The 23,788-nt window shown below is 46.1% G+C and overlaps 1 protein-coding gene across 1 annotated transcript in view; it reads right to left on the minus strand.

Moving 5' to 3' along the window:
* Positions 1-23,788, minus strand: part of SCIN (scinderin) — a 175,924-nt gene that overhangs the window by 37,932 nt on the left and 114,204 nt on the right. Inside the window, exons 6-10 of the mRNA XM_040352263.1 lie at positions 21,608-21,740; positions 16,889-16,977; positions 10,523-10,738; positions 4,709-4,830; positions 2,118-2,208 (exon numbers count right to left, since the gene is read on the minus strand). Coding sequence (XP_040208197.1) covers positions 2,118-2,208; positions 4,709-4,830; positions 10,523-10,738; positions 16,889-16,977; positions 21,608-21,740 — 651 coding nt within the window. The remainder of the gene's footprint in view (positions 1-2,117; positions 2,209-4,708; positions 4,831-10,522; positions 10,739-16,888; positions 16,978-21,607; positions 21,741-23,788) is intronic.

A 23,788-nucleotide genomic window follows, 5' to 3' on the forward strand; every position in this document is an offset into this window, starting at 1 on the left:
GAGGGCTGATAATCCCGCACATTGGAAAGAGAGATACACCCGTGACTGCACTTCGCAGATTAAATCCTCAACAGCTTCCTCCTCCAACCCCGACAGCTTCCTCCTCCATCCCCGACAGCTTCCTCCTCCAACCCCGACAGCTTCTTCCTCCAACCCCGACAGCTTCCTTCTCCAACCCCGACAGCTTCATCCTCCAACCCCGACAGCTTCCTCCAACCCCGACAGCTTCCTCCTCCAACCCCGACAGCTTCCTCCAACCCCGACAGCTTCCTCCTCCATCCCCGACATCTTCCTCCTCCATCCCCAACAGCTTCCTCCTCCAACCCCGACAGATTTCCTCCAACCCCAACAGCTTCCTCCAACCCCAACAGCTTCCTCCTCCAACCCCGACAGCTTCCTCCTCCAACCCCGACAGCTTCCTCCTCCAACCCGACAGCTTCCTCCTCCAACCCGACAGCTTCCTCCTCCAACCCCGGCAGCTTCATCCTCCAACCCCAACAACTTCCACCTCCAACCCCGACAGCTTCCTCCTCCAACCCCGACAGCTTCCTCCTCCATCCCCGACAGCTTCCTCCTCCATCCCCGACATCTTCCTCCTCCAACCCCGACAGCTTCATCCTCCAACCCCGACAGCTTCCTCCTCCAACCCCGACAGCTTCCTCCTCCATCCCCGACAGCTTCCTCCTCCAACCCCGACAGCTTCCTCCTCCAACCCCGACAGCTTCCTCCTCCATCCCCGACAGCTTCCTCCTCCATCCCCGACAGCTTCCTCCTCCATCCCCGACAGCTTCCTCCTCCAACCCCGACAGCTTCCTCCTCCATCCCCGACATCTTCCTCCTCCAACCCCAACAGCTTCCTCCTCCAACTCCGACAGCTTCCTCCTCCAACCCGACAGCTTCCTCCTCCAACCCCGACAGCTTTCTCCTCCAACCCCGACAGCTTCCTCCTCCAACCCCGACAGCTTCCTCCTCCAACTCCGACAGCTTCCTCCTCCATCCCCGACATCTTCCTCCTCCAACCCCAACAGCTTCCTCCTCCAACTCCGACAGCTTCCTCCTCCAACCCGACAGCTTCCTCCTCCAACTCCGACAGCTTCCTCCTCCATCCCCGACATCTTCCTCCTCCAACCCCAACAGCTTCCTCCTCCAACTCTGACAGCTTCCTCCTCCAACCCCGACAGCTTCCTCCTCCAACTCCGACAGCTTCCTCCTCCAACCCCGACAGCTTCCTCCTCCATCCCCGACAGCTTGCTCCTCCAACCCTGACATGTTCCTCCTCCAATCCCGACAGCTTCCTCCTCCATCCCTGACAGCTTCCTCCTCCAACCCCGACAGCTTCCTCCTCCATCCCCGGCAGCTTCCTCCTCCGACCCCGACAGCTTCCTCCTCCAACCCCGACAGCTTCATCCTCCATCCCTGACAGCTTCCTCCTCCAACCCCGACAGCTTCCTTCTCCAACCCCGACAGCTTCCTCCTCCATCCCCGACAGCTTTCTCCTCCAACCCCGACAACTTCCTCCTCCAACCCCCGACAGCTTCCTCCTCCATCCCCGGCAGCTTCCTCCTCCATCCCCGACAGCTTCCCCCTCCATCCCCGGCAGCTTCTTCCTCCATCCCCGACAGCTTCCCCCTCCATCCACGGTAGCTTCTTCCTCCATCCCCGTCAGCTTTTTCCTCCAGTAGAGACTGCGAGCCAGGCCTTCTCATCCACATCAGAGCCTGACGTCACAAATGCACTTCTGGAAGAATGGTCAAACATTCCCATAGACACTCCTAAACCTTGTGGACAGCCTTCCCAGAAGAGTTGAAGCTGTTATAGCTGCAGAGAGTGGGCCAACTCAATATTGAACCCTACAGACTAAGACGCCATTAAAATTCATTTGTGTGTAAAGGCAGGTGTCCCAATACTTTTGGTGATATCGTTTATTTGGGATTTTGGATTTGATACCGCTTTAAAAAGAAGTGTTTGCTGACCACATGGGGAAACTGCAGGCATCTGTCAAACATTTGCATGTGAAAACAAAGCAACGTGTGCATGCGTGTGACCTCACATCACCCTCCCACATAGACCTGTACTATAGCTGCAAGCTCTGGAGTACAGCCGAGATCCAAACCCACCTGGACAGCTTGGCCCCCCAGAGAGCGATCCAGCTGCACGGTAAGAAAAGCTGATGTGGTTAATTCATCCCGAGTGGACTGAGCTCCTTGCCTGAACAAAATAAACACAAGGGCGGTTAATGCAGCGCAAACATTTGTTAAAGAAACAGATTATTGTATCCAAAGGGAATAAGCAGAAAAAAGGAACATCGGAATGTGAATACGCTACACGGGTACAGGGGGTATAGAAAGGAATCACCCCCCGTTTATCCACTTCCCATCCGGGCCAATTCTGACACTTACATGTAAAAAAAAAAATTGTGCTTTAAAAATGACTTAGAACCCCCAAACAATAAATACATATATATATATATATATATATATATATATATATATATATATATATATATATATATATATATTGTATATATTTTTAGCAGAGGCCCCATAGAATAAAATTACGGATGTTGCAGTTTTTTTATGTATTTGCGCAAAGTTTTTTCAAACGCAATTTCTTTGGGAAAAAAACACTTTTATAAAAAAAACAAAAAACATAACACTAAAGTTAGCCCAGGTTTTTTGTATAACATGAAAGATGATGTAATGCCGAGGTAATAGATACCCTACACAGGGCCGATCCTAGGGTCACAGACGCCTGGGTGCAGAACTATTTCTGGCGCCCCCCACATGGGCGTGGTCATCTTACTAACTCCTCCCCTTTACACATGTTTCTATGGCTACGACTCAAACACAGAGATGCTCCCCTAAGAAGTCTTCATTAGTGTCCCCCTATCAGAGTCCCCCCCAGCAGGTGTCCCCCCATCAGAGCCTCCCAGCAGATTTCCCCCCATGAGAGCCCCCCAGCAGTTGCCCCCATAAGAGCCCCCCACAGCAGTTGCCCCCCCACAGCAAGTGTCCCCATCAGAGCCCCCCCCCACATCAGGTGTCCCCATAGATCAGTACTTGTCCAATAGATCCCTGTAGCTCGGGCACACTGGGAGCAGAAGCACATTACAGGGGGCGGGGCATACGTGGCATCTTTGGTTACTTAGAGGGTGGCACTCGGAGAGCATTTCTGGGAGTGCATGGGATGATTGGCAGCAGCTCCGGCCAACCCAGAAGCCTCTCATCACACCGCCTATGGGAGAAGAACCGACACACGCAGAGGGGGCGGGGCAGACAGGAGACTGCTTCATGCACACCGGACAGAATTAATTAGTGGAGCCTAGTGCCCCGAATGTGTTCCGGTAATTCCGGGGACAGCGGGAGGTATGCACTCTTGTCAGTTGCCAGCGGAGAGAGCAAGCTGGATGGGGAAACGCAGCACCCGCTACATGCGCTCTGCCTCTGGACAGAGACAAGGAGGAGGAAGGGGAGTACTTTGGAGCTTCAGCGCCCACACTTCTGCGGAGCACCCAGTGCACCCTGCCTAGGATCGGCCCTGACCCTACATGTCACCCTTTAAAATTGCGTCTGCATGTGGAATGGAGGCAAACTACAGTGCTTAACCACTTCCATACCGCGCCTATTCTGGCACTTCTCTTCTTCATGTAAAAATCGTAATTTGATTGCTAGAAAATTACTCAGAACCCCGAAACATTATATATATATTTTTAGCAGACACCATAGAGAATAAAATGGCGGTCATTGCAACTTTTTATCTTTTATCTTACACGGTATTTGCTCAATAGTTTTTCAAACGCCTTTTTTTTGGGGAAAAAAAAAACAGTTTCATGAATTAAAAAATAACAAAACAGTAAAGTTAGCCCAATTTTTTTGTATAATGTGAAAGATGAAGTTACGCCGAGTAAATAGATACCTAACTTGTCACGCTTTAAAATTGTGCACACTCATGGAATGGCTCCAAATTTGGGTACTTAAAAATCTCCATAGGCAGCACTTAATTCTTTTTTTTACATGTTACAAGAGTATAAATTCTGAATTTTGAAATTCGGAAGTGCAAAATTGCAAAATTCGAAAATCTAAACTTCGAAATTATAAACTTCGAAAATCAAAAATTTTTAATCGGAAATTTGGAAAGTTGAATTTCCAATTTTCCGAATTTTTTGAATTTCCGAAATTCGAAATTCGGAAATTCAAAAATTCGGAATTCGGAAATTTGAAATTCTGAAATTAGAAAATTCAGAAATTCAGAAATTAAAAAATTTGGAATTCGGAAATTCCGAATTTTCGAATTTCCCAAAAAAAAAAAAAGAACGAATGAAACAAAAAAAAAAAAAAAAAGAATTTTTCGGCAGTGCACATGTCTAGTAAATAACCCCCATGGTCTTTGGAATAATAATTCAACAAGATAATTAAAATAATCAAATTAAAATAAATAATACAAATTTAAAAATATTGATTATTGATTCTTAGAGCCGTGCTTTTGGTGAATATAAACATCTTATCATTTCCCTTGTCATTAATAATCTGATCTGTACTACAGTGGAGTTGCGGTGTGTATATTGGGTGTATATTGGGTGTATATTGGTTGTATATTGGGTGTATATTGGTTGTATATTGGGTGTATATTGGGTGTATATTGGTTGTATATTGGGTGTATATTGGGTGTATATTGGGTGTATATTGGGTGTATCAGATATGGAACTCACCAGGTATAAATGATCTGGCCTTTTGGATATGTGTAGAGAATGATGTAACAGTCCCCTCCATAGAACTGTCCGTATGTGCTCGGGTCTACTGGGATCCGTCCATTGCTCTCCACACGCCAGACCTTAAGGAAAAGAAGACAACAAGACATAAGCAATTAGGCACCTTGTATGGAAAGGGGGGGGGGGGGGGGGGGGCAAGCACTGCAATAGGGAATGTCTGAGATCACCTCCAGTTAGTCCTATTTATTGAAACCCCTAATAAATATAAGAAGTCTGGGAACCAACTAGATCCCTACCTTTTGTTACTATGAAAAAAATAGCTGTTTGTTTGTCTGTGCCCGTGTGCATAGTGAATGTGAATGCAAGTGACTTTTTAATTATCAATCACCTGTTACACTTGCAGGACTCTAATGAGGAAAGTGGCAGGGGTTGCATCCCTTTAGATGTGATCTCCCTTTGGGAGTATCTCACTTAAAAATGCAATTTTTGCTGCAGGGGATGCCCAAAATCTGACTTGTATCTTAGTGCAAACATCTGGGAAAATCAGTGAGCCAATCACACAAGCAGGAAATTACATTTTTAGGGGGCTTTCTGTATACCATCTGTGTACAGAACGCCTCCAGGTGGCCATATTGCCTTTTACAGAAAATTACAGCGGCTGCAGATTGAAAAGGAAAAGTAATTTTTAATAACATTCAATTACAATTTGACTTGTGCCGAAAATGTGTATACTATATAAAAAACATATTTTTTTTTCTCACAAAAGTGGTGTTACACTTTAACCACTTAACCCCCGGACCATATTGCTGGTCAAAGACCAGAGCACTTTTTGCGATTCGGCTCTGCGTCGTTTTTACTGACAATTGTGCGGTCGTGCGACGTGGCTCCCAAACAAAATTGGCGTCTTTTTTTCCCCACAAATAGAGCTTTCTTTCGGTGGTATTTGATCACCTCTGCGGTTTTTAGTTTTTGCTCTATAAACAGGCCAGGTAAGGCCACAGAGGGCCCGTGCAGTCCGGGTTTTGAATCATGTGTCCAGGTTTCAGGAGGACTGAAACCCAGACACATTATTCAGACCAGGCCGTGGCTTCCAAAATAACCAAGATAGTTACACACAAATCTTTTGCCTCCCCGGAGCTGTGGGCAGGTTCGGAATCACTGGGGGGGGCAGGGCGAGGAGGTGAGCAAGAGTGATTTGGCCACATCCACTGTTCACTGCGGCACGCTATGTGCGCGGCGTTACTACTCTCCTTGGGGCACCCAAAGGTGTCCCAGATCGCTAAAGTGTTTGGATTAGGCTTGAAGAAAAGGTGGCAACCCTATGCGCCGCAGCACAGCCTCATGTGAGGCGCGATCCAGGAGGTCGTCATATGATGTCCACCCGGATCAACGAAAGGCCCATCCGGCCATAATTTTGTTACAGGCTGGACGGGAACTGGGAAAAATATCCCTTTAAGGATTACACACAATCTTATCCGTTTACCCCCTTTAGGGTATTAACCCTATGATCATTTAAGATACAAGTCAGCATCTGGGGGGGGGGGGGGCTTTACAGCCTAAAGGTTAAAATTCTGATTTGACCAGGGAGAGAATACAACTGAATACAAATATGAGCAGGGAGAGAAAACAACTGACTACAAATATGAGCAGGGAGAGAATACAACTGACTACAAATATGAGCAGGGAGAGAATACAACTGACTACAAATATGAGCAGGGAGAGAATACAACTGACTACAAATATGAGCAGGGAGAGAAAACAACTGACTACAAATATGAGCAGGGAGAGAATACAACTGACTACAAATATGTGCAGGGAGAGAAAACAACTGACTACAAATATGAGCAGGGAGAGAATACAACTGACTACAAATATGAGCAGGGAGAGAATACAACTGACTACAAATATGAGCAGGGAGAGAAAACAACTGACTACAAATATGAGCAGGGAGAGAAAACAACTGACTACAAATATGAGCAGGGAGAGAATACAACTGACTACAAATATGAGCAGGGAGAGAATACAACTGACTACAAATATGAGCAGGGAGAGAAAACAACGGACTACAAATATGAGCAGGGAGAGAAAACAACTGACTACAAATATGAGCAGGGAGAGAAAACAACTGACTACAAATATGAGCAGGGAGAGAATACAACTGACTACAAATATGAGCAGGGAGAGAAAACAACTGACTACAAATATGAGCAGGGAGAGAAAACAACGGACTACAAATATGAGCAGGGAGAGAAAACAACTGACTACAAATATGAGCAGGGAGAGAATACAACTGATTACAAATATGAGCAGGGAGAGAATACAACTGACTACAAATATGAGCAGGGAGAGAAAACAACTGACTACAAATATGAGCAGGGAGAGAATACAACTGACTACAAATATGAGCAGGGAGAGAAAACAACTGACTACAAATATGAGCAGGGAGAGAATACAACTGACTACAAATATGAGCAGGGAGAGAATACAACTGAATACAAATATGAGCAGGGAGAGAATACAACTGACTACAAATATGAGCAGGGAGAGAATACAACTGACTACAACTACAAATATGAGCAGGGAGAGAATACAACTGAATACAAATATGAGCAGGGAGAGAAAACAACTGACTACAAATATGAGCAGGGAGAGAATACAACTGACTACAAATATGAGCAGGGAGAGAAAACAACTGACTACAAATATGAGCAGGGAGAGAAAACAACTGACTACAAATATGAGCAGGGAGAGAATACAACTGACTACAAATATGAGCAGGGAGAGAAAACAACTGACTACAAATATGAGCAGGGAGAGAAAACAACTGACTACAAATATGAGCAGGGAGAGAATACAACTGACTACAAATATGAGCAGGGAGAGAAAACAACTGACTACAAATATGAGCAGGGAGAGAATACAACTGACTACAAATATGAGCAGGGAGAGAATACAACTGAATACAAATATGAGCAGGGAGAGAATACAACTGACTACAAATATGAGCAGGGAGAGAATACAACTGACTACAACTACAAATATGAGCAGGGAGAGAATACAACTGACTACAAATATGAGCAGGGAGAGAAAACAACGGACTACAAATATGAGCAGGGAGAGAATACAACTGACTACAAATATGAGCAGGGAGAGAATACAACTGAATACAAATATGAGCAGGGAGAGAAAACAACTGACTACAAATATGAGCAGGGAGAGAATACAACTGACTACAAATATGAGCAGGGAGAGAAAACAACTGACTACAAATATGAGCAGGGAGAGAATACAACTGACTACAAATATGAGCAGGGAGAGAAAACAACTGACTACAAATATGAGCAGGGAGAGAATACAACTGACTACAAATATGAGCAGAGAGAGAATACAACTGACTACAAATATGAGCAGGGAGAGAAAACAACTGACTACAAATATGAGCAGGGAGAGAAAACAACGGACTACAAATATGAGCAGGGAGAGAATACAACTGACTTCAAATATGAGCAGGGAGAGAATACAACTGACTACAAATATGAGCAGGGAGAGAAAACAACTGAATACAAATATGAGCAGGGAGAGAAAACAACTGAATACAAATATGAGCAGGGAGAGAAAACAACTGACTACAAATATGAGCAGGGAGAGAAAACAACTGACTACAAATATGAGCAGGGAGAGAAAACAACTGACTACAAATATGAGCAGGGAGAGAATACAACTGACTACAAATATGAGCAGGGAGAGAATACAACTGACTACAAATATGAGCAGGGAGAGAATACAACTGACTACAAATATGAGCAGGGAGAGAATACAACTGACTACAAATATGAGCAGGGAGAGAAAACAACTGACTACAAATATGAGCAGGGAGAGAATGAGAGAATACAACTGACTACAAATATGAGCAGGGAGAGAAAACAACGGACTACAAATATGAGCAGGGAGAGAATACACCTGAATACAAATATGAGCAGGGAGAGAAAACAACTGAATACAAATATGAGCAGGGAGAGAATACAACTGACTACAAATATGAGCAGGGAGAGAATACAACTGACTACAAATATGAGCAGGGAGAGAATACAACTGAATACAAATATGAGCAGGGAGAGAATACAACTGAATACAAATATGAGCAGGGAGAGAATACAACTGACTACAAATATGAGCAGGGAGAGAATACAACTGACTACAAATATGAGCAGGGAGAGAAAACAACGGACTACAAATATGAGCAGGGAGAGAATACAACTGACTACAAATATGAGCAGGGAGAGAATACAACTGAATACAAATATGAGCAGGGAGAGAAAACAACTGACTACAAATATGAGCAGGGAGAGAATACAACTGACTACAAATATGAGCAGGGAGAGAAAACAACTGACTACAAATATGAGCAGGGAGAGAATACAACTGACTACAAATATGAGCAGGGAGAGAAAACAACTGACTACAAATATGAGCAGGGAGAGAATACAACTGACTACAAATATGAGCAGAGAGAGAATACAACTGACTACAAATATGAGCAGGGAGAGAAAACAACTGACTACAAATATGAGCAGGGAGAGAATACAACTGACTACAAATATGAGCAGGGAGAGAATACAACTGACTACAAATATGAGCAGGGAGAGAAAACTACTGACTACAAATATGAGCAGGGAGAGAAAACAACGGACTACAAATATGAGCAGGGAGAGAATACAACTGACTTCAAATATGAGCAGGGAGAGAATACAAATGACTACAAATATGAGCAGGGAGAGAAAACAACTGAATACAAATATGAGCAGGGAGAGAAAACAACTGACTACAAATATGAGCAGGGAGAGAAAACAACTGACTACAAATATGAGCAGGGAGAGAAAACAACTGACTACAAATATGAGCAGGGAGAGAATACAACTGACTACAAATATGAGCAGGGAGAGAATACAACTGACTACAAATATGAGCAGGGAGAGAAAACAACGGACTACAAATATGAGCAGGGAGAGAATACACCTGAATACAAATATGAGCAGGGAGAGAAAAAAACTGAATACAAATATGAGCAGGGAGAGAATACAACTGACTACAAATATGAGCAGGGAGAGAATACAACTGACTACAAATATGAGCAGGGAGAGAATACAACTGACTACAAATATGAGCAGGGAGAGAATACAACTGAATACAAATATGAGCAGGGAGAGAATACAACTGACTACAAATATGAGCAGGGAGAGAATACAACTGACTACAAATATGAGCAGGGAGAGAATACAACTGACTACAAATATGACCAGGGAGAGAAAACAACTGACTACAAATATGAGCAGGGAGAGAAAACAACGGACTACAAATATGAGCAGGGAGAGAATACAACTGACTACAAATATGAGCAGGGAGAGAATACAACTGACTACAAATATGAGCAGGGAGAGAAAACAACGGACTACAAATATGAGCAGGGAGAGAATACAACTGAATACAAATATGAGCAGGGAGAGAAAACAACTGACTACAAATATGAGCAGGGAGAGAATACAACTGACTACAAATATGAGCAGGGAGAGAAAACAACTGACTACAAATATGAGCAGGGAGAGAAAACAACTGACTACAAATATGAGCAGGGAGAGAATACAACGGACTACAAATATGAGCAGGGAGAGAATACAACTGACTACAAATATGAGGAACAGGGAGAGAATACAAGTGTATAACAGCACACACAGCCAGCCCTGAAAATTCTGCATTATCCTGAATGGTTAAAACAATGTAATCTTTTTTCTGCATATCTCACTGAAATGCGTTTACCTCGACCTTCCCGGATCCGTCATCCACCATGTTGTGCTGAGCCGCCATTTCAGGAGAATCGTGCAGCTTAGACGCATCAAAATCCACTTGCTGAATACGCGCGATCCTCTCGGTGACGTAAACCTTTCCGAAGCCGTCACTTTCATCCTTGTCTCTCCAGTCTTTGAAGAACTGCTTGAAGATCGGCGTTTCCCCTCCCTCTGGAATAACTTGAATCTGGAAGAAATGTATACAATGGGGAAAGCTTGAAGTGTATTTAAAGCCCAACAGTAAACGTCTCTTATTTACTCCCTTTTCACCTGTTTTCATAGACCATTGGAAGTGTTTTGTTATATCTGCTCAATAAGTGCATAAAATACCCGCTGATCCTGCCAGAAAACTTGTGAGCTGATAACTTCCTGTGCTCTTTGCCTGTGCAGAAGGAGGGGTTATGGAGATGAGAATGAGAGGGGAGGGGGTGAGGAGGGATTATTGAGATGAGGAGGAGGAGGGGGGAGGGTATAAGGAGGAGTTATGTAGATGAAGAGTAGGGGGGATGAGGAGGGATTATTGAGATGAGGAGGAGGGGATAAGGAGGAGTTATGTAGATGAAGAGTAGGGGGGATGAGGAGGGATTATTGAGATGAGGAGGAGGAGGGGGGAGGGTATAAGGAGGAGTTATGTAGATGAAGAGTAGGGGGGATGAGGAGGGATTATTGAGATGAGGAGGAGGGGATAAGGAGGAGTTATGTAGATGAAGAGTAGGGGGGATGAGGAGGGATTATTGAGATGAGGAGGAGGGGGGAGGAGATAAGGAGGAGTTATGTAGATGAAGAGTAGGGGGGATGAGGAGAGATTATTGAGATGAGGGGGAGGGGGAGGGGATAAGGAGGAGTTATTTAGATGAAGAGTAGGGGGGATGAGGAGGGATTATTGAGATGAGGAGGAGGGGGAGGGGATAAGGAAGAGTTATGTAGATGAAGAGTAGGGGGGATGAGGAGGGATTATTGAGATGAGGAGGAGGGGGGAGGAGATAAGGAGGAGTTATTTAGATGAAGAGTAGGGGGGATGAGGAGGGATTATTGAGATGAGGAGGAGGGGGAGGGGAGGAGGAGGAGTTATGTAGATGAAGAGTAGGGGGATGAGGAGGGATTATTGAGATGAGGAGGAGGGGGGAGGGGAGGAGGAGGAGTTATGTAGATGAAGAGTAGGGGGGATGAGGAGGGATTATTGAGATGAGGAGGAGGGGGAGGGTATAAGGAGGAGTTATTTAGATGAAGAGTAGGGGGGGATGAGGAGGGAGTATTGAGATGAGGGGGGGAGGGGATAAGGAGGAGTTATGTAGATGAAGAGTAGGGGGATGAGGAGGGATTATTGAGATGAGGAGGAGGGGGAGGGGATAAGGAGGAGTTATGTAGATGAAGAGTAGGGGGGATGAGGAGAGATTATTGAGATGAGGGGGAGGGGGAGGGGATAAGGAGGAGTTATGTAGATGAAGAGTAGGGGGGATGAGGAGGGATTATTGAGATGAGGAGGAGGGGGAGGGGATAAGGAGGAGTTATGTAGATGAAGAGTAGGGGGGATGAGGAGGGATTATTGAGATGAGGAGGAGGGGGGAGGGGAGGAGGAGGAGTTATGTAGATGAAGAGTAGGGGGATGAGGAGGGATTATTGAGATGAGGAGGAGGGGGAGGGGATAAGGAGAAGTTATTTAGATGAAGAGTAGGGGGATGAGGAGGGATTATTAAAATGAGGGGGAGGGGGGAGGGGATAAGGAGGAGTTATGTAGATGAAGAGTAGGGGGGATGAGGAGGGATTATTGAGATGAGGAGGAGGGGGGAGTCTTTCTAGATCCATTTGGTATATTTACAGCAAAGTTTTTCAACAGGAGTGTCACGGCAACAGCCCAGTCTGAGCACAATCCTTGTGTAAACTCCTGTGCGCAGAGAGGAGAGAAAGCACAGCCCGCACCTCCTCCATGCTTTCTCCTCCTCCCTGCTCTCTCCCCCTCCCTGCTGCTATCTGTATTATTGTCTGCATAACGGAAAGCTGCGAGGGCCGTCCGACATGCCCTTAGCAACCAAAGCTCTTTCTTCTCTTTGTGAACAGGAGGTAACACAGGATTGGCCTGTGATCAGACTGTACAGAGGTTGCTTCCCCCCCCTCACTATCTTCTCCCCACACCGCTCCTGTCCAGGCAGCAGAAATTGAGGGTGGGGGGGGCCGTAATCAAACCTTGTACAGCCGGATCTCCAAGCAATCCAGTGTTAACTCCTGTATACAGACAGGAGGGAGAAGAGGGGGGCAGCCTACACCTCCTCCCAACTCTCTCTTCCTGTCATAACTCCTGTAGTGATGAGAATTTGTGCTTGGGGGAAGTTGTGTTAGAAAGGGGGGGGGGGGGTTGTGCTAGGAGGAGGGGTTTGGGGTTGTTTATGCTGGGAGGGGGGATTTGGGGGGGTTGAGTTAGAAGGGGGGGTGCTAGGACGGGGGAATGGGGGAAAGTTGTGTTAGAAAGGGGAGGTTGTGCTAGGAGGGGTGGTTTGGAGGGTGTTTGGGGGGGGGGGGGTGTGTTAGAATGGGGGGGTGTTAGGACGGGGGGATTTGGGGGAAGTTGTGTTAGAAAGGGGGGGGGGGGGTGTGCTAAGAGGGGGGGGTTGGGCTAAGAGGGGGGGTTTAGAGGGTGTTTATGGTGGGAGGGGGGATTTGTGTTAGAAGGGGGGTGCTAGGATGGGAGGAATTGTGTTAGAAGGGGGGTTGTGCTAGGACGGGGGGAGTTGTGTTAGAAAGGGGGGGTTGTGCTAGGAAGGGGGGAGTTGTGTTAGAACGGGGGGTTGTGCTAAGAGGGGGGGTTTGGAGGGTGTTCATGTCAGGAGGGGAGATTTGGGGGGGGGGGGGGTGTGTTAGAAGGGGGGGTTGTGCTAGGATGGGGGGAGTTGTGTTAGAAGGGGGGTTGTGCTAGGATGGGGGGAGTTGTGTTAGAAGGGGGGGGTTGTGCTAGGACGGGGGGAGTTGCGTTAGAAGGGGGGGTTGTGCTAGGATGGTGGGAGTTGTGTTAGAAGGTGGGGTTGTGCTAGGAGGGGGGATTTGTGTTAGAAGGGGGGGTTGTGCTAGGATGGGGGGAGTTGTGTTAGAAAAGGGGGGTTGTGCTAGGAGGGGGGATTTGTGTTAGAAAGGGGGGGTTGTGCTAGGATGGGGGGGAGTTGTGTTAGAAGGGGGGGGTTGTGCTAGGACGGGGGGATTTGTGTTAGAAGGGGGGGTTGTGCTAAGAGGGGGGGTTTGGAGGGTGTTCATGTCGGGAGGGGAGATTTGGGGGGGGGGGTTGTGTTAGAAGGGGGGGTTGTGCTAGGATGGGGGAGTTGTGTTAGAAGGGGGGGTTGTGCTAGGATGGGGGAGTTGTGTTAGAAGGGGGGGTTGTGCTAGGATGGGGGGAGTTGTGTTAGAAAGGGGGGGTTGTGCTAGGAGGGGGGATTTGTGTTAGAAGGGGGGGTTGTGCTAGGATGGGGGGAGTTGTGTTAGAAAAGGGGGGTTGTGCTAGGAGGGGGGATTTGTGTTAGAAAGGGGGGGTTGTGCTAGGATGGGGGGGAGTTGTGTTAGAAGGGGGGGGGTTGTGCTAGGACGGGGGGATTTGTGTTAGAAGGGGGGGTTGTGCTAAGAGGGGGGGTTTGGAGGGTGTTCATGTCGGGAGGGGAGATTTGGGGGGGGGGGTTGTGTTAGAAGGGGGGGTTGTGCTAGGATGGGGGGAGTTGTGTTAGAAGGGGGGTTGTGCTAGGAGGGGGGAGTTGTGTTAGAAGGGGAGGTTGTGCTAAGAGGGGGGGTTTGGAGGGTGTTCATGTCGGGAGGGGAGATTTGGGGGGGGGGGTTGTGTTAGAAGGGGGGGTTGTGCTAGGATGGGGGGGAGTTGTGTTAGAAGGGGGGGGGGTGTGCTAGGACGGGGGGATTTGTGTTAGAAGGGGGGGTTGTGCTAAGAGGGGGGGTTTGGAGGGTGTTCATGTCGGGAGGGGAGATTTGGGGGGGGGGGGTGTGTTAGAAGGGGGGGTTGTGCTAGGATGGGGGAGTTGTGTTAGAAGGGGGGGTTGTGCTAGGATGGGGGGAGTTGTGCTAGGAGAGGGGATTTGGGGGGAGTTGTGTTAGAGGGGGGGGTGCTAGGAGGGGGGATTTGGGGGGAGTTGTGTTAGAAGGGGGGGTGCTAGGAGGGGGGATTTGGGGGTGAGTTGTGTTAGAATGGGGGGGGGGGGGGTGCTAGAAAGGGGGAATTTGGGGGGGAGAAGATTTACAACCTATCAGATCACTGAACTCTGCCTCAGACTACATTTTCTGGCTTGTTCACATGAGGTTCAGCGCAGACACACGTGCAAAACTGCGCATATTTCTGTAACGCAAAAATATGTGCTGCCTTTTGCAGACACGCGTGAGTGACATTAATTCCTAATGACTGCCCCCACTCATCTAGGAAATGCATGCGCGCTCGTGTTTGCTAAAACTGATTTTAAAATCATGCTGGCACCTTTTTGCGGGGTTCAAACTCATAGAGCAGCCATTAAAAAATGTGACCGGCGGGAACGTGCAAAAAAGCGCGCAAGCTTGGACGCACCTCCTGGTGTTAACGAGCCCTCAATCTGGCGTGTCCTGGGATTGTGCACAAATCTAAAGGCTGCCTTGACTGAAAAAAAGGTTGAAAAACACTGCTTTACAGTAGGAACTCAGTAAGAGCTGTTAGGGTTCCTCACCACTAGGTGGCACTGCAGACAAGCAGATATTTTGACAGGATCTATTTTCTGATTTATTTTTTATTTAAATTATTTATTTATTTTTATTTTTTGAAAAGAAAGCTGTATAGCTAAATATAAACTAATTAGCAAATGCAATTTTTTTTTCGATTTTATTACAATTAAAAAAATACGAAACACTTTTGTTTTGATAGATTACATGAGAATAGCCATAGTATGTAGAGAAATCCTGCTGACTCCATTTTTATTCCCTTGTCACCTCTCCTGCTGCCCCCTTTCTTTGATGTTCCCTTCCTCATGCCCGGGGCACTCTCCAACTCTTTGACCCGGATTCAGATAGCAGTTACGACGGCGTATTTCCAGATACACCATCGTTAGTCTGAGTCGCGGGGTCGTATCTATGCGCCTGATTCATAGAATCAGTTACGCATAGATTTCCCTAAGATCCGTCCGGCGTAAGTGTCTTACACCGTCGGATCTTAGGCTGCATATTTACGCTGGCCGCTAGGTGGCGCTTCCATATTTTTACGCCAGGAATATGCAAATGATGTAGATACGGCAATTCACAAACGTACGTACGCCCAGCGCATTTTTTTTTACAACGTTTACGTTAGGCTTTTTCCAGCGTAAAGTTACCACTGCTATATGAGGGGTATCCTATGTTAAGTATAGACGTCGTTCCCGTGTCGAATTTTGAAAATTTTACGCTGTTTGCGTAAGTCGTCTAAAGCATTGATGATTTGCGGCGGAATTGAGAGCATGCGCACTGGGATTCTTTCACGAACGGTGCATGCGCCGTTCGTAAAAAACGTCAAATACGTGGGGTCACCATTAATTTAACCTCTCTCACAGATATACCCTCTCCCAGCATGCCCTGCGAGTGAAAACATCCTCTAATTGGCTGCTGGGAGAAGATCTGTTCTGCCAGAACCCCTCTAGCGCCAGCTGCCGGCCAGGGGTGGCACTGCACTCCCTGACCACAGTCTGACCCGGTGGAACTTCCAGAATGTCAGAGATCATCAAATTTAGACAAACATTGAATGGGAGCAAGGTAACTCTCCCGTTCCCCTCTAAATGTAAGCGTAGTGCCCATGCTGAAAGCAAGGGGGCGCTACACATACATTTACTAAGTTCTACCAGGTAGATGTGAAGGGTATGAGGATGCCGCCTTCGGGCGTATTGTGCTGCAGGCAGCAGTATAGATCCTCTGGCCCGATGGAGGTCTTATTTCTAATCTGTGTCTCCCTCCCCTCAATTTTAGCATTGCTATGGGACATCCCATTAAGTAATTAAGGCTCTGTGTCCCGTGATGTATGATCAAGAAAATAGGATTTTTTAATACAGCTTACCTGTAAAACCCTTTCCTTGGGAATACATCACGGGACACAGAGCTGCCACCCCTCTTCGGAGTTAACGTGGAACACTTATTGCTTTGCTACACAACTGAGGCAACTTGGGAGGGGTTATATAGGGTAGGAACTCAATTCTAATTGGGTTAACCAGTGTCCAATCACCTGTGGTGACTACATAACCCATTAAGTAATTAAGGCTCTGTGTCCCGTGATGTATTCCCAAGAAAAGGGTTTTACAGGTAAGCTGTATTAAAAAATCCTATTATTACATCACTATGTGACATTCCTTTTTCCATGACCCAGTACCTGTGTGTTTTTAGGGTAATTCATTTGCTGGATAAAATCTTCCGCTGTTTTCATTGCAGCTTTCCTCTCACTTCCATTTGCATTTTTACCTGCAAAAAAAAAAACACAATTATTATCACCCATTTACATTTTAGGCTATAAAGTTGATATTTCTGTAAAAAAAAAAATCTAAATATGATCTGAAGATGGTGTCATTTCAAACAACTTCTAATCTGGCCAGGACTGTCTAGTCCAGCAAATTCAGCCCAAGAAGTTACTATTTGATGCTAAAAGAAGTTTCCAAGAACCACATGTGGTTGGGGGTCAACATGCATATAGCTACAAAAAGAGATCGCACCATTTCAACTTTTGAGGGGAAAAGGGTATTTTCTGTCCAAAAAGAACATTAGAGCAAGTTTGCCATTGATCATATAGGCAAAGATCAGACCTTCATAAACAATGTACTAAAGACGTGTCTTAAAAAAATATAGCTGTTGGTCACAGTAACAGTAGACACTGTGACAGGAAGTCAGGTAAATCTGTGGGTGTTGTCACAGATGGGACATACATTTCTGCCTTGTTTAGACAATACACCAATTGTTATTAGGCGTCGGCTGCAAATGTAGCCAGAAAAGGTCTAAGGGCGTTGGAAAACGTCAGCTGTTCAGAATGAGGCAATTAAGGCCTCTATAAGTAATCCAGAGGATTACCACTGATTTCCTGCATCCTGAGGCTTTGTGAGGAAGGAGAGCAGTGTACTGAAAGTCTTCTGAGGAGGTGAGGAGGAGATTGATTTTTCTGTGTGATAAAAATCAAAAGACTATTGTTTTTCTGCTGTATGACCAGCAGTGTCTGCCCAGCACTAGGCTGTGCCAGACTCCATAGATAGGTTCCTGTGTGGTGAAGACAGACGCCCCAAGTGGCCAGGGTTTATTTTAGGTTTGATTTTGTTTATGCTGTTTGGATGCTTGCACTTGTTTCCAGCAAGATGGAAGAATAAACCAAAATCTTTGTTTTCAACCGTCTTCGACTGCCTGTCTGTATAAATTCAGTGTGTGGTGAACCCATCCAAGGGGGTCACACACCCCGCTACCGAGCTAACCCCTTACAACACGTTTGCTGTAAACTGCAGACAGTATTTTAGAAGAAGTGCCACATACCCACTGTGAAGCATGGTGGTGGAAATGTTATGGTTTGGAGTTACTTTGACGTTTCAGGAACCAGGCAGCTCACAGTCATCGAGTCAAGTATACATTCTGCATCAAATCAACGTGTCCATGATGTGAGGCCATGTGTTCAAAAGTTGTAGCCGAACCACAAAAAAGTCTTCCAACCTGATAATGGTCTGAAGCAAATCCACCAAGGAATCGCCCAAAAAACAAACTGAGGCCAATGATATGGCACAGCCAAAGCTCTAATTGATTCCCATTGAGTTTTTTTAGAGAAATTTTGAAAAGAACAGTTCATTCAAGGAAACCCATTGAGAAATAGTCAAACATTCATCGATTCAATGATAGAACCTGGTGGTTATACAAATCGTCTACAAGTCATTTATTTTAAAAGGGACAATACCAGCTTCTGAGGCCAAGGGGAGTTCTTAAGTTTTCCACAATACACCATTATATCGAAATATATATACTGAATATATATACACATACACAGGGCTTTTTTCAGTGGTAAAGTGGGGCACTTTATATATGTAATGCCTGGGGGTGTGCTGGAGGGTCTATTAATGATGGCTGCTGGGGAATCTATTGTTTTCGAAGGGATCTATTGTTTCAGGGATTTCAGTTCTTGATGGGAGAGATCTACAGTTGAGGGAGAGGTCTATTGATGCTGGCTGCTGGGAGATCTATTGTTGCTGGGGGGGGGGGGTGTTCTGTCATGGAGGGATTTTTGTTAATCAGGGAACTATTGTTGCTGGGGGGGGCTGTTGTTGCTGGGGGGGTCTATTGTTGCTGGAAGGGATCTATTGTTGCTGGGAGGGGGAGTCAATAGTTGGTGAAAAAGTCTACTATTGCTAAGGGGTTCTGCTGTTGCTGGGTGGAATCAATTGTTGCTAATGTCTCTTTTGTTGTTGGCTGCAGGGGACCTATTGTACTGCTTTTTACTAGTAAATTCCATGTAGATTATTACTTGGCACCCACAAGTTATACTTGGTTCTGTATTCTCTAAAAGGGGCAGGTAGGGGGCGGAACCAAGGGACATTGCTCGACTTGGAAGGGAAGACTACCTGCACCTACCGTCAGGTGCATAAATATTGGCACATCGACACAATTCTAATCTTTTTGGCTCTATACACCACCACAATGGATTTGAAATGAAACGAACAAGATGTACTTTAACTGCAGACTTTCAGCTTTAATTTGAGGGAATTTACATCCAAATCAGGTGAACGGTTTAGGAATTACAACAGTTTGTATATGTGCCTCCCTCTTTTTAAGGGACCAAAAGTAATGGGACAATTGGCTGCTCTGCTGTTCCATGGCCAGGTGTGTGTTATTCCCTCATTATCCCATTTACAAGGAGCAGATACAAGGTCCAGGGTTACTTTCAAGTGTGCTATTTGCATTTGGAATCTGTTGCTGTTAACTCTCAACGTGAGATCCAAAGAGCTGTCACTATCAGTGAAGCAAGCCATCAATTAGGCTGAAAAAAAAACCCATCAGAGAGATAGCAAAAACATTAGGTGTGGCCAAATCAACTGTTTGGAACATCCTTAAAAAGAAAGAAAGCACCGGTGAGCTCAGCAACACCAAAAGACCCAGAAGACCACGGAAAACAACTGCGGTGGATGACCGAATGATTATTTCCCTGGTGAAGAAAACACCCTTCACAACAGTTGGCCAGATGAAGAACACTGTCCAGGAGGTAGGTGTATGTGTGTCAAAGTCAACAATCAAGAGAAGACTTCACTAGAGTGAATACAGAGGGTTCACCACAAGATGTAAACCATTGGTGAGCCTCAAAAACAGGAAGGCCAGATTAGAGTTTGCCAAACAACATCTAAAAAAGCCTTCACAGTTCTGGAACAACATCCTATGGACAGATGAGACCGAGATCAACTTGTACCAGAGTGATGGGAAGAGAAGAGTATGGAGAAGGAAAGGAACTGCTCATGATCCAAAGCATACCACCTCATCAGTGAAGCATGGTGGTGGTAGTGTCATGGCGTGGGCATGTATGGCTGCCAATGGAACTGGTTCTCTTGTATTTATTGATGATGTGACTGCCGACAAAAGCAGCGGGATGAATTCTGAAGTGTTTCGGGCAATATTATTATCGGCTCATATATTCAGCCAAATGCTTCAGAACTCATTGGACGGCGCTTCACAGTGCAGATGGACAATGACCCCGCAGCATACTGCGAAAGCAACCAAAGAGTTTAAGGGAACGAAGTGGAATGTTATGTTATGGCCAAGTCAATCACCTGACCTGAATCCGATTGAGCATGCATTTCACTTGCTGAAGACAAAACTGAAGGGAAAATGCCCCAAGAACAATCAGGAACTGAAGACAGTGGCAGTAGAGGCCTGGCAGAGCAGAGTTTTCTTTATTTTCATGACTATGAAAATTGTAGATTCACACTGAAGGCATCAAAACTATGAATGTGTGAAACAACTGAAAATATATTTCATATTCTAGGTTCTTCAAAGTAGCCACCTTTTGCTTTGATTACTGCTTGGAACACTCTTGGCATTCTCTTGATGAGCTTCAAGAGGTAGTCACCTGGCACAGCACCCCATCACTCTCCTTCTTGGTCAAATAGCCCTTACACAGCCTGGAGGTGTGTTTGGGGTCATTGTCCTGTTGAAAAATAAATGATGGTCCAACTAAACGCAAACCGGATGGAATAGCATGCCGCTGCAAGATGCTGTGGTAGCCATGCTGGTTCGGTATGCCTTCAATTTTGAATAAATCCCCAACAGTGTCACCAGCAAAGCACCCCCACACCATCACACCTCCTCCTCCATGCTTCACAGTGGGAACCAGGCATGTAGAGTCCATCCGTTCACCTTTTCTGCGTCGCACAAAGACACGGGGGTTGGAACCAAAGATCTCAAGTTTGGACTCATCAGACCAAAGCACAGATTTCCACTGGTCTAATGTCCATCCCTTGTGTTCTTTATCCCAAACAAGTCTCTTCTGCTTGTTGCCTTTCTTTAGCAGTGGTTTCCTAGCAGATATTCTACCATGAAGGCCTGATTCACACAGTCTCCTCTTACCAGTTCTAGAGATGTGTCTGCTGCAAAAGGTGGAAGAACCTAGAATATGAAATATATTTTCAGTTGTTTCACACTTTTTTGTTATGTATAATTCCACATGTGTTACTTCATAGTTTTGATGCCTTCAGTGTGAATCTACAATTTTCATAGTCATGAAAATAAAGAAAACTCTTTGATTGAGAAGGTGTGTCCAAACTTTTGGTCTGTACTGGTATATTCTACGGCTTTACTATCAAAAACAGAAATATCAGTTGGACTGAACCTTTAAACAAAAGTTAATGTAGCATCACTGAATAGTATAAAAATCATTTTGGGATTAGTATGACCGGCACAACTTGGAATATTCTTGGTGACGTCACAATAGTATAAATTGTCTTGTGGAATATTTTCTTCTCTCTGGATCGGTGTTGGCGCTCAGCGCTCAGCGCTGAGCTCAGTGTAACAATACAATGGAAAACTTGATGATTTGATTGTCACGTATGACGCTGGATATTAATTAAACAGGAAACCTGACCTTTCCATACAAAGATCTTTTTGTCGGCGGAGTGATCCAAGATGAAGCATTCTTCAGAAATCAGCATGGCTTTGGAGAACGGGTTTTCTTCTGCCACAACAGACACTTTCATGGCACCGCTGGCATCCGACACCTACAAAGACACGAAACGTTAATCAGTGATGAAACAGTCCTGGGTAAGGTGGAGGGGCAGGGAAAAGCGATACACATTTTGCCCTTTCAATGATGAGATTTTAGTGTATTTTTGAGGTAGAGGGGAAACCTAATATACAGTGGAACCTCCGATTACGAGCATACTCGGTTCCAGGAGAATGCTCGTAATCAGAGGCGGCTCTGGGCATGGTGAGGCCTTAGGAAAAATTTGGACATGAGGCCCCACTCATGCCTATAATGGGAAAAAGTATTACATTTTTAGTGCAGAGTGCTTGCATTAGGAGATTGGTACCCGCACATCCGCAGACAGTGCCATCATTCTTCCTGATGCTTCTAATGCATATGTATGCAGTGAAATCAGAGTAAGCTATTTCAGTCCAGGAGAGGAGCCGGTGTTCTGTCGAGAAGTGCCCCCCCCCCCCCCCCTCGAATAGTGCCCAGAACGAACGGCGCATGCACCGTACGTCATAGCACAACTGCTGATTTACGTAACCATGGCACATGCGCACGTCGTAGGAGGTATTCCTCTATGGGAGGTACCATTTCACAGCCACAATTTAAACCTGGACAAACAGCAGGGAAACCGGACCATCAGCACACTGTAAAGCCGCCCGCAACAGCGAGACACAATGTGAGAACTATGGTCCCCCCCCCCCGCTGTTTGTATGTATAGGTTTCAATTGTGGCCGTGAAATGGTATCTCCCATCAAGAGATACCTCCTACGATGTGCGCTTGCGCCCTGGTCACGTCACTTCAGCTGATCGGCAACTCGGCTGGAGTGCGGCCCCATCCTGCCCATGCGCGGGCACTATTTGATGGGGGGCACTTCTCGACAGAACACCGGTACAACTGTGCAAGACTAAAGGGAAAGCCGGAGGTCAGATAAAAAAAAAAAAAATCTATGTCTACTACCCATTCTATGTTGTTTTTGTACTGGAATACTGTAACTATATACAGTAAAGCCTTGGATTGCGAGCATAATTTGTTCCAGAAACATGCTTGTAATCCAAAGGACTTGTATATCAAAGTGAATTTCCCCATAAGAAATAATGGAAACTCAAATGATTCGTTCCACAATCATTTATTCATAAGTCCTTCAGTTTATATTCCATATAAAAAGATTATAGCGATGTGATAGGTTGTGTAACCATAAAGGGCCAGATCCACGTACCCTGGCGCATTCCTCCGTCCGGCATTTTTTTTAAAACTGCGAATGCACCGTCCGTGGGGGTATCCCAGTGCGTATGCTCGAAATTAACCCGCAACAAGTGAATGCGCAAACGATACCGATACCGATACCAAGCATTTCTCCGAGTACTTGAACTCGGGGGAAATGCTCCGATGCCTCAGCCGATACCTGGGCAGGCAGGGGAGTTGCAAGTCTTCTCCCCCCGTGCTGTCTTTCCCCCGTGCTGTGCTGTCTTTCCCCCGTGTTCCGTGCTGTGCTCTTTCCCCCCTGTGTTCCGTGCTGTCCTCTCTTTCCCCCCTTTGTTCCGTGCTGTCCTCTCTTTCCCCCCTTTGTTCCGTGCTATGCTCTCTTTCCCCGTGTTCCGTGCTGTCCTCTCTTTCCCCCTGTGCTGTGCTCTCTTTCCCCCCGTGTTCCGCGCTGTCCTCTCTTTCCCCCCGTGTTCCGTGCTGTGCTCTCTTTCCCCCCGTGTTCCGCGCTGTCCTCTCTTTCCCCCCGTGTTCCGTGCTGTGCTCTCTTTCCCCCCGTGTTCCGCACTGTCCTCTCTTTCCCCCCGTGTTCCGTGCTGTCCTCTCTTTCCCCCTGTGCTGTGCTCTCTTTCCCCCCGTGTTCCGCGCTGTCCTCTCTTTCCCCCCGTGTTCCGTGCTGTCCTCTCTTTCCCCCCGTGTTCCGTGCTGTCCTCTCTCCCCCCTCAATCTGTCAGGATGGAGAGTGGAGGTAGGAGCCGCTAAATCCGGCTCCTACCTTTTCAGAATGAACAGAGTCAGTGATCACTGACTCTGTCCATTCATATAACTGAGCATCGTAACCTGTGTTTACGATGCTTCCGTTTATTAATTGA

Source organism: Rana temporaria, chromosome 5 (assembly GCF_905171775.1).
Source record: "Rana temporaria chromosome 5, aRanTem1.1, whole genome shotgun sequence".
Lineage (NCBI taxonomy): Eukaryota > Metazoa > Chordata > Amphibia > Anura > Ranidae > Rana > Rana temporaria.